Genomic DNA, 12,354 nt, shown 5'->3' on the forward strand with positions numbered 1-12,354 from the left:
AGCACCACAGATAGGGATTCTCCATTAATTCTTTGCAGTCTTGTCTTTTAGGTGTTTTTAAGAGAAAGCTGTTGCTGAGATCAGACAGTAAAAGTCTGGCTCTGCTGAAAATCTGTTCTCCAGGAAACACCGAGGGACAACGACAGCAGCCTCCCTCATTCTGTGATGGGGAATGTGCCTTCCCAAGATGTCAAATCCTGGCCAGTGTCAGGTTGAAGAGATGCAAACCTGCTCTTGCCTACCTGCTCCCACCCTCCCTCAGCCCATATTGAGCAATCAGGATCTGTAGGGAAAGTCAATGGAGCTGACACAATGAAAAACTAACTTGTTCCATTAATTAGCCATTTCTTTTCTACAGGGTCAGCAGAATTGCACAGAATTATCCCATGGCCAGAAAAGCACTGGACCAGTACACAGGCAGCAGTGGGAGAACAGCAGAGACCTCCAGGAGCCCGTGGCTGCTCCCTTTGCCAACAGCCTTGTGTCACACCAGCCCCAGTGTAACCCAGAGTCCTCTGTGGAGTGGTGTGGTACCAATGGCACTTGCCAGAGACAAGCACAGATGCCAAACCCCTGGTGAGACAGATAAAATATCAAACTCCAGGTTGTTATCTCCAGATATCTCTTTGGACACATCAGTGCCCAACACTTTGCTGATAAATCAGCTCTGGGACTTCTTTCTCTGGTTTCCTCAGGCCTGTTTGTTCCCTGCCTTGTTTACTGGGGCAGGAGCTGGAAATGTCCTTACTAGAGCTGGAAAACAAACTACTTAGGACTCAAGCAGAATGTGATTAACATATGCTTGATAGTTCCCTGTGCCTCTGGTGGTGGAGTGCTTGGGAGCTCCCACGATACTGTAAAAGCATAATTATTATTCTTAACATAATCTCATGCTGAGTTTGACATGGTGAGTGGGTGGCAAGTGGCTGTGGAGACCACTGAACTATAATGATTATTTCTTTCATGCTGCATGGATTTTTAATCACCAAAGAATACACAATATCTTGTTAGTCAGCTGCATTCACCACAGACTGTCTGAATTATTTCTGTGTACAGCTAATAAAAATGACTGGTAACTGTTAAGTCTGATAAAGTGAGCAGCACATTCTGCAAGGGATGAGTTGTGAAGACAATGCTCCTCCTCAGATATGGAAATATGGAAAATGGGACCTGTATAGCAACAGTGAACCCCCCTCAGTCTGCCTTTCTCAGAGCACTTTGTCTACAAAGCACTTTCCAGCCATAAAGTACTTTTAAGAGAGGAGTTTGCACACTCTGCAAGCAACTTCTCCTGAGTACAACCTCATCCCCGCTATTTCTGAGCACACCTACTCCCTTACTTGAGGTTTTGCTGCTCCCTGATCTAAATCTCCCTTGCCATTTTTTTTTCCTCTAGCTATAGTGGTCCTGGTGAACAATTTCCAAGAATGGCTGTAACTGGATTTACAGGACAATGAACCATCATGATTTTGAAAAGCATGAGGTGTCAATAATCTGTCATTTATCCAAGCTATTGGTATGGGATCATTCAAGGGAAAACGCCACGCTGCCAACACCTGAAAACTGTGGGTTTTCATCACGATAATTTGAGATTTTTATTATCAAAGTTCACTTTGATAAAACCGGAAAGGTAATGAAAACAAAAAATCAAACATTTAAAGTTGCTATCAGTTCTACCTCAAAGCAGAACCTCAAGTAAGGGAGTAGGTGTGCTCAGGAATAGCTGGGATGAGGTTGCACTCAGGAGAAGTTGCTTGCAGAGTGTGCAAACTCCTCTCTTAAAAGTACTTTATGGCTGGAAAGTGCTTTGTAGACAAAGTGCTGTGAGGAAGGCAGACTGAGGAGAGTTCACCATTGCTGCACAGGCCCCATTTTCCATATTTCCATATCTGAGGAGGAGCATTATCTTCACAGCTCATCCCTTGCAGAATGTGCTGCTCACTTTATCAGACTTAACAGTTACCAGTCATTTTTATTAGCTGTACACAGAAATAATTCAGACAGTCTGTGGTGAATGCAGCTGACTAACAAGATATTGTGTATTCTTTGGTGATTTACATGCAGCATGATAGAAATAATCATTATAGTTCAGTGGTCTCCACAGCCACTTGCCAGGATAAGTTCTCTGGCATAAGGGCTGTCTTTTTCAGTAGCTCATATATTTTCACCCTGTATTTTTGACCAATTTATTTTTCATTACCAGTGGACATGAAGGTGAAGGCAGTATCTCTGTTTCATACGTTAACCTGAAGGTATTCACTTGTTGCACCACCTCCACTGTTAAGGAGATATTTGCAACCTGCCAAAGAGTTCATTTCATCAGTTCTGAAGATAAAAGTGATGGGGGAAATATTGTAGCAATGGCTTTGCAGGAAAGTCAAGATCAGGGTATTATATGCAGGCCATGGGGACCTAGACAGGGATGCTTCCAAGAGGTTTCTCAAACAATCCCATTTTCCTGGGAGAGAGATTCAAGGACATCAAACCTGGTTCCATGTCCCTGTGAGACAGCACAGCAGAGAAGCACACTCTGCACCCTAAGTTAAGGAACACCCAGGAAGCTGAGGACTGTGTGCACAGAAATAGTGTCATTTAAGTAAAAGTGTTTTATGACCTGTCCTAAACACATGAGCTCGCCACGTGGAGCTGCTTTACGACGAGTAGAGGCGAGGCTGAAAAAATCAGAGTTGGGAAATATTTTCCTCTAAGAAAATCCTTTCCAAATGGGAATTAGGGTGGATTTTCTTTCCCCCACCTCCCCAGGAAAGGAGCAGGCTGGTGTCCACCCCACTGTCCCCCAAAGGGCTCCTCTAGGAAAGCAGATTCAATCGTTCCCTCCTCACAACCGGAGCAGGAGAAAATACCTCCTTGGTGAAAAGTGGAAAAAAACCTGTTTATTAAACAATAAAACCTAAACAATATTAAACAATAGAACCCCTTGCTGCTCCAAAAGAGATGACAAACAGAAAGTCCTCTCCCTGAGTTGCAGATCAGCTCACTCAGTCTCTGATCAGTCCCTCAGTGCTGGAAATGTCGCAGCCCAGGCCCGGCCCAGTGGGCCTCAGGTGGAGCTGCCGCTGCTCTCCTGCGCGTTCAGTCCAGAGCAGGTTTGAACAGGTCCAAAGAAAAGGGAAAAAAACCCACAGTCCAGGGAACCTCTTTGCCTCAGCTAGCTAAAACTAACTAAAACAAAGGAGAGCTCTGTCCTGCTGTCAGTCCATCCACAGACAGCACAGTCCAGGAGCAGGGATGTGGAGGAGTGAGTGCAGTGTCAGAAAACAAATTGCAGCTTCTCTTCTCCCCCCTTCACTCTCTGCAACAAGCCTTAAAGGTGCAAAACTTATTATTCAGAACAAGATGATGGGGGATAAAAGCATCATATAGCCAAGCCAGGACAGGCACTTACTTCAGCCAAGCGGGAGTGCTTGTGCACCACCTCAGCCTTGTTCATGGGCGTCAGCTGCTGCAGCACGCTGCGGCTGTTGGTCAGCGCCCGCGTCAGCCGGGCAAACTTGGTCCAGCCTGCAGGGAAAGAAGGGAACCGTGTCAGAAATCACATCAGAACTACCCAGGCATCATCCAGCGCTAGTAAAGCTCCTTTCTGCTCAGCGATGTTCAGTCTCAGACATGAATGGTTCCTCTAAATTGCCGCACAGAGCAGCTACAGGCTCCGCGTTTAAAGAGCTTGCAAAAGAGGGAAAATGCTGCTCCTTCAAGGCAGCACAGGTAAATGTGAAAGGAATCAAAACATTCTCTCCTCTGCCTTCTGGAGACATTGTGTTAGAGGGATGACATCTTGTTTTCAGCCTTCTGGGGACATTCTCTGCTGCTGAAATCTAATTCTAAGCCACTGAAGTTCAGGCAAAAGCTTCCCAAGTCTGCAAATCCTGCTGAAGGAAAATCCTTCCCAGCTACAGAAAGGCTCCTGCTGATTCAGGACCACTGGAGCAGCCCCCGAAGTCTGATCCTTAAGTCTTTACTGGTTTTTGCCCCAGCTAGACTTCAGGGACAAAAATAAACTGGAAAAAATTAAAAAGACTGCACCAGTAGCAATGCTTCAAACTAGAAGAAAAAATACGATTAAGCATTTGAATTCATATTAAGAACTTGATTTCAAATGGCATTAAGAAATAAATATAGCTATTATACTAATGATAAACATCTGCTTTAATTGTAGCCTGGGACCCACACACTGAGCTGTCCCTGAGGAACATTTTCCTGCAGCACCTGGCAAGAAGCAGTTTGTCACTGACAGCAGCACCAGCCCAGGGACGTGTCAGCAAGTCATTCCTGCTGGAAAAACATCCCAGTGTTTGTGATGGTGGGGATGCATCAGTGGATGGGGTAGATGGGTGCAGCAAAGAAAACATCAGGATTTTCAGCAGTGTAGCACCACAGTATTGAGCAGAAAAACTGAAAATCCAAGTATCTTTAGGAAGGAAACATATTCCCAACGACATGGAAGGCGATGCTGAACATTCAGTTTAGCCAGGTATAATGTCGTTGTTTTATCAGAGAGTTGTGGATAAAATATCAATTATAGACAGGAAAGGGGTTCAGGAGAAGGTTTCACTTTCATTTAATTTGAATGCTGAAAATTAGGGAAAATATTAGTATCTGAGAAAGGAAACATAGCATTTCTACATTAGAATCATCACAGAATCACAGAATGGTTTGGGTTGGAAGAGACCTTAAAGATCCTCTCATTCCAATCTCCTGCCATCGATAGGGACACCTTCCACCAGATCAGGGTGCTCCAAGCCCATCCAACCTGGCCCTGAACACTCCCAGGGATGGGGCACCCAGAGCTGCTCTGGGCAACCTGTGCCAGTGCTAGGCTTATTTTTAAATGCTTTATATATTAAATGCCTTTAAATTCCAAGTCAGAGACTTGGAATGTTAAGGGAAGCCCTGAGGGAGACAAAATAGCAAGCAGAGAACAGAAGAGACAGTAAAACTTCAAGAAAAAAATAATGTACAAACTTGGCTTTGCCATTTACCACATACATATCACATTCACACAAATGTAAATCCATTGTTCATCATTTCACAATCAGAACAGCTTAAAATATCATGACACGCCACCAGCACTGCACAAACATTTGTGTCTGGCTATTTATACATGACCTCAAAACTGCACATAAAAAATTCACTGGGAAAAGGTAAAAAATAGAAGCATTTTATTAACTTTTCAAATGTAAACTTTAAATGTGAGCTTTGGATAGGTCTCGTGCTTCTGGAGCTTACAGGGATATTCAATTAGGAATATGCACTTTCTCTATTTAACAAGGTCAAGGCAGAATACAGTGATCTGTGAACTATTAATTTCTATTAAAAATCCTTGCACTTTTCTTTCTCCTAATTGTCTCTAAAACTGCAGAAGCTTTAAGACACAAGTCAGAACTGTTCTTTATTTTTCTAAACCAGCAATTTCAAAGACCAAGTGAGCCTGGTAACAGCGTTGTGACAGCTCTGCCCCAGCATTTCTAGTAATTGCTGGAGGCCACATTGCGTGCAGGTGATTTATTTTGGGTCACTGCAAACACACAGCAAGAACCAGGGAAAAAGAGCAGCTCTTCTCCAGGAAGGTGTTCACTCACTTCCAGTCCTGGGCAGGTACTCACACATTCAGGTATTCAGTCATGGTCCTCTTCCCCTGGAAAAATATTTCCCTGTGGTCCATAAGACAAATGTGGGCCAGTCCCCAACCTTTATTTTGTCATCCTGCCTCACAGCTGATACAAGAGTGATGGAAAAGTGCTCAACAAACACAAAACCACTACAGACAAACTGCTGGGTGCGGCCCAAATCACTCTCATTTGTCACATCCCAGTGTTGTCACTACTCCAGCTCCTGACAGGGACGTGGGGATGTCCAGCAGGCAGAAGTGAAAAGTCCTGTACTTAAGGAGGTACAACCCCATGGACAACACATGCTGGGAAGTGGTTTGGCAGAAAATGGTGTGGGGATTCCCAGAGGACTGAGCTGAATGTGTCCATGGTGGAAATCCTTGACTGAGTGAGACACAGAACTGCCAGCAGGTCCAGGAGGGAGATCCCTCCCATCTCCTCCTCACTGGTGTGGTCAGTTACTGCAGTGAGAAGGATTTGGAGAAGAGTCAGAGGCTGGCAATGATAGGAGATGGCTTCATGTACCCTCTAGAAACCCTCTGTCATGGTGCTTTGCAGGCTGAGAGATCCCTCTCAAAAATACAGGGTTTAAAATGTCTCTCTTATAAAAGCAGAACTGGTGAGAAATCCCTTGTCACTGTTCTAGGTAAGGAAAGCATCTGTCCTGCATTAACCACAAATGCAGAATTCCTGGGGAAGTTAGGGATGATGGAGCAATGAGCTGCACACCAGCAAACACCAACCCTTTAGCTGTAAAAATAAAAAGAAAGGAAAAACTATCATTTTTTTCAATCCTTCTTTACCACCACATGAAATCATCAATATCATGTGAAAGAAAGAAGCCACACATTTTAGCATTCAAAGTTACCACTCTGCTCATCTGCTGTGACCTCTTCTTTTCACAGGACAAACCATTTCATTGTCTCCTTTCTCCGCCAAGGCCAAAGCTTTGCTTTGTGCCAGAGCAGACCTTCTGCAAAACCCTTCCAGCCTCATTTAGAGAATTCACATTATCACATTTCTTTCAGCCCTGTGAAGCCCACGATTCTGGACACTGGAAGCACAGAATACACTAACATGACTTTTTTCTCCAACTCAGCACCGAGTCCAGCATTATTTTACCTGCTCCAATCTACCCATCTGCAATAGTGTGAAAAAAAAAGTACCAAGTTCTTTTGTTTCCTATTTACAACCCAAGAGAATTAAAAACACAGCAACAGCAAGATGCTGGGTTATGAGTGGGAAGGTGAAAATGCACACAGGCTGCCTTGTGTCTGAAATAATCTGCACAGGGTACATTTCTCTCTTTCTTGACCTTGTTGTAGACTAGACAAGTTCAGAATTATATTTAAAACCAATGTGTATGTTTAAATAGACCAGGGGAAATTTGCATAGCTGCCTACTGCTGTCAATGTTTCTTCAAACGATTCTCTCCTTTCTTTTCCTCTTTAGACAGACACTTGCAAAGAATGATAATTTTATCCCAAGTATTAGTGACCGTCTGTCCTCACAGATATTTTCAGTCTGGAAGGAGAAAAGGAGATGCACAAATAGCAGGTGTAAAAGGGGCAAAACCAAAAATGTAACTATGAGAAAATACAACACTTTTGATGCTGTCTGCAGCTCAGCTGGATTGCATCTTTCTTCCACAGCACTGCCTGAAAAAAAGCACCCTGAACTTGCACCACTGCACTCAGAAAAGCATCATCATCAGGTCACACACCAGATCAGGCCAGCAGCTGCTTCTCCTTACAAGCAGTTAAACTGGGTGTTCCACATAAAGACGTGAACCACCTCAAATGGAAAATTCTGGAATAGCTTATAAATAAAATGATTGTTTCCCCTGGTTCTCTTTAATCACTTTCTTATCCAAGGACAAAATAAGAAGCATTTATTCCCCTGCTTTAAAAAAAGCCCTCATGATCTGCATTCACTCTTAGGATACAAAACAAAAATCTCTTAAACAGGAACCTAGCAAAATATTTGCCTGTTTCTATCCATTATTCAAAGTAAAATCACTGCATCCTTAGTAAACTGGAGGTTTAACAGTTACAAGAACAGGACATAAAAAAGGCAAACATGCTGATAGACATGGGCTAAACTATTCTCTGCCTTGGCCCAGCTGTAATGCTGCCCTCCAAAGCAGGAAAGTTCCTTCTTCCTCCATTTATTTTAGACACAATTCAATATTTTACATCCACTATTCTCCATGCCTCTTGCCCTAAACCAGACTGCCAGTTTGACAGCCCTCTGACTGTGGGTCTAACTGAGACAAGGATGACTTTGTGATGTCCTTCACACAACAGCTGAGCCAGAGGTTTCTCTGAAGAGAAATAAAAACAGGAATACCAAATTAATTTTTAAAAAAAGGTATTTTTCCTAAACCTTAGATGCTGTGGCACTGGTTGAAGGTGTTGATGCTGTGACAGGATTCCTGGGGGAGTGCAGGAGCACGAGGTGGGGGAAGAGAGTAGTCAGGTGAAGCAAGTCAGAGCACCCAAACACCTCCTCAGAGGAGGAAAAGCTTTCCAGAAGGATCTGAGGATCTCATTTAGCCACTCAGTGGTTTATGAATGTGTAGATTTATACATCACTACAGAAACTTCCTGGTGCCTGTCCCTCCACCACCAGAAAGTCCAAACTATCCCGCTCACTACAGCACATGCATTTCCATCAGCTCCTCCTCCAACAACAGCAGTATTATGCCCACACATCTCTCTCCCTGGGATCCCAAATCCATCATTCTGTTTTACATTGGACAGCTGGGATGGGCACATCTGTGCAGCATCTCTGGGATGGGCACAGTTCTGTGGCAGCTGCTCTGCACAAACCTCCCCTCCACTGCTGCACTCGCTGCCTTCTCTGTGTGCAAAATCCTTTCCAGAGACCTCTCATTTTCACATTTCTGCCAGCTGCACCCTTGCACTGCCGCAGGGACCTCTCTGTGCCCTTCTGGCCACCAGCCTGCTCCTCAACACCACAGCCTGCAGATGGTCCAGCACACAAACACCCCCAGCAGCTCCAACCCTGCTCCTCATCCCTGCTGCCTTCCCTGGGCAGGGAGAAACATCAGCCAGCTCCAAGATGTTGATGCAGTGTATGGCAGAGCATAAAAAACCCCAAAAAACAGAGTAAAATCTGTCCAAACAAAGTGCAGCAAGGGAGGCTTCCCCATGCAGAATTGATGCTGGAATGGATGAGACAGAATCATTGAATCGTTTAGGTTGGAAAAGACGTCTGAGACTCTTTCCTGAAGGTTATGTGGAGACAAAACCTTGGAATCAGAAGGATTTCCAAGCTCACAAAGCTCACAAAACAGAAAATATTTTCAAATATAACATAATGCAAGTGATAAAACCTTTAGAACTCTCACCATAATTTAATTAGGAGTTGAAAATTTGCAGTCTCTCTGACTGGGTTTGTGTACAGTTCCAAATGCAGATCTAACCACCCAGCTAGCAGCCACACTGAAAAAAATATTTAGTTCATAAACTACATTATGTTATTTTAAAGCTAAATTCATACATCAGAGTTTATGAAGAGTTTAAAATCTCAAGGTGAAATGTTAATGTCCTTTATGGTGCACTTGCTCTGAAAAACCTGACATGACTAGCTGCCCCCAATAAAGCATTAATGCAGCTCTACTGGGTTGCAATTAACCTTTTTGTCAGGGTTTGTCTGGTCTCAAATAATGGTGACTTTTAAATCAGTATAACAGGGAACTATCCCCTACCTTAGATTACAGGGAATACACTTGGGTTAAGAATTATATTCTGTGTGAAAAAACAATTGCAGAGGGCAATTCCAGCAGTGCTGGTGTTGATTCCTGCTGCAGGAGCACAGGGAACAGATCCCAGCCATGGGAAGATTGTTCTGATGTCACTGAGAAGCACAAAACAGTTAACATGCAGAATGCTTAAATAATACATAATTTATGACTTACCCACAAGAGCAAAGAGCTGGCACTGCTCAGAGTTAGGAAGTGTGGAATTCAGTTGGTAACACAGATCATCCTTTGGCATAAATAGTTAGCATGTATAAATCCTAACTCTTTCTAGGCTCTCCAGCAGTAAAATCATGACAATGGCTGGCTGTTTGCTCTTTATTGCAGGCAAAGTATGTCTGAAAGAGTTCACTGTCTCTGAAAAACTTGATAATCCCAGTATTGTGTTTTTAGAGACAGAGGGGAATAAACAAGATTCCTGAATAAACAGCTTAATAGTCAAACAATGTTCAATCATTCCCATGGTGCAGTAAAAATATTTCTGGACTTGGAGTCTATTAAAATGAAATTCAAAATATTGGGATAAATTTCTGGAATTGAAACTCTGCGTGTTCCACTGTCTGAAAACACACTGCACTCCTGGGATAATTTTTACATCCAACCTCCCTTCTTGCTCAGTGTTGTCTTCCCAGTTACCATCCACCCACTGCAACTGCTGGGGAGCTCAGTATGGATGAAGAACTAATGGGTAATCTTGGGCATATCATTTTACCTCTCTGAGCTTCAGCTTCTCCTCCTTAAAATGAAGATAATGCAAATTACCTAATTTGCAAGCCATTTTGAGATCTACTGATAAGGAGAGCTAAGATTTATATAACTCTAGACTACACTAGGCATACATTTTAAAATTACAAAATATTTTTTAATTTAATTCTCAAATAGCCTTCAATGTACAGTGCCCAACTTCTTACACTTCACTTTTCTGCAAATAAGGCTAAACTTTATACACAAACACAGGGGAACTACTTCCCATAGTACAAAAACAGGTGCAATTTTGGGGAAGAAGAAGGGGAAAAAAATTAATTACTGTAAATATCAGTTAACTGGCTTTTACAAGTTGGTCAGATAGCAAAGTGCTCATCCTATCACATCACCTCATCCTGGTTCTGCATTTGAATCACCCCAGAGACACAGAGTGGCCAAAGCCTCTTGCACAGCAATCTTCACCAAACTGACCTTTGTGTGACACTCTCAACAAGATATTGAGACCACACACTTCAGTAAATTACAGGTTAAACGGGTGAAGAATTTATTACTTGGCAAATATCAAACAAGGAGCAGTAGGAAATAGTAAAAATTTATTATTGGGATCCTTCTGGACACCAGTGGCCAGGCATCCTATTCAGTGCTTATCTCCAGGGTATGAAAGTCCTCATAAAATGACTGATAGAAGTGTCAAATGACAGGAGGATTAGAGGAATGTTAAACAGCACTGAGGACAGTCAGGAGGCTGTGCTTGATGCCTGGGCATGTGCCATTAAAACATGTTTTAAATGGAAAACAGTCATCCAGAGAAAAGCAATGAAAATTTTAACTCCAGCACAGGAGGGGGAAATGTCCCAGGCAAAGAACAGGTCTGAAAAGGATCCAAAGGTCTTGGCAGATGAGCAATTCAGCATGTAATTGGCTTTGGCAAAAAGTCACCTGCTCCTTGGATACATAACAGTAAGAACTGGGCTTGGAGGCTGAGCAATGAGCAATAATGAGGAATTAGCTGGAAACCCACCTGGCCACAATAATTGCTGCAGAAACTCACTGGGAACCTGGGAGGATGAAATCCAGGCCACCACAGCTTCATCCCTACTGCTGCCAATGAGCTGGATTAAAGGGCAGCTAAAATATCCACATATCTGCCATCAGCAGACCTCCAAACTCAGTCTAGACAGAGGTTTAAGGAGCTGAACTCATTTACTTTATCAAATGGAGGCACAGTGATGAGCTGATTATATGTGTAAGTGCCTTAGTGGGACTTTCTTAATACAGTGGGAAAGAAGACATAAGAAGATGCCACTTCAAGAAGCTGAAGCCAGGCTAATTTGACACTTCTTTAATGCCAAAAGCCTAATGGAGAAGCACAAAACATAGTGAGTAATGTAGTGGATGCTCAGCCTCTCCTAAATCAATACTGGATGCCTCCCTGGAGGGGATGATTTAGTTACACACAAGTTCATGGGTTCAGCAGAGGAGCAACTCAGTGAAGTGGAATGCCCTGTGTTACACAGATCAGACTTTTAAACCCCACTACATTTATAGTTATTATTTTAGATTTGGCTAATGATGAGTGTTCAGTTTTCTACACACAAAGTGTATCCATCTACAAACAGCTTCTGCTTCAAAGATCAGCTTCCAGTTTAATTCAATCTCTCACAGGGCTAGATTTCATTTCAATGGGATTTCATTTTCATTGCACATTAAACTTCCAGAAATTTGCAGACAGTTAATGTGCATTGATGGGTTGCTGATGGAGCACACAAAGGGCTCCAAAGGCTGTATCAGACTCAGTAAAAAAAGAATTTCATTTCTGTGAAAGAAACTAAGCAGCCCTGGATATGGAAATGGAAATTCCCTCTTCCTCATCACGGTGGGTCTCCAGCAGAAGTAAAGCAAAAAAGGGAGTGGAAATAAGGCCTTGGAGCATCACTCCTGAAAGTGAGGAAGAAGATCTCTCTGTGACTATTCAGCCTGTGCAGTGTCTGCAGAAAGTGCCAGCAGCACACCACTGAAGACATAACAGGGATGAATAACAGGGGTGTTTGTCCTGCAGGAACAGGAAAAAAGCAACCTTGGAAGGTCTTGCAGGTAACTGGCAAGCTGTGCCTATCTCAAATGGATGGTTTAAAATACTACCTAAAATAGCGTTTTATAAGAATATTATCTTAACTATCTAAATACTAAAAGAGACTCTCTCTCAGCATCTGAGCTGTCTGCTCTTGGCACTGA

The 12,354-nt window shown here is 43.0% G+C and overlaps 1 protein-coding gene across 1 annotated transcript in view; it reads right to left on the reverse strand.

Moving 5' to 3' along the window:
- Positions 1–12,354, reverse strand: part of KCNH5 (potassium voltage-gated channel subfamily H member 5) — a 153,286-nt gene that overhangs the window by 111,641 nt on the left and 29,291 nt on the right. The window contains exon 5 of the mRNA XM_063159762.1: positions 3,407–3,522. Within this exon, the coding sequence (XP_063015832.1) occupies positions 3,407–3,522 (116 nt within the window). The remainder of the gene's footprint in view (positions 1–3,406; positions 3,523–12,354) is intronic.

Source organism: Melospiza melodia, chromosome 6, assembly GCF_035770615.1.
Source record: "Melospiza melodia melodia isolate bMelMel2 chromosome 6, bMelMel2.pri, whole genome shotgun sequence".
NCBI lineage: Eukaryota > Metazoa > Chordata > Aves > Passeriformes > Passerellidae > Melospiza > Melospiza melodia.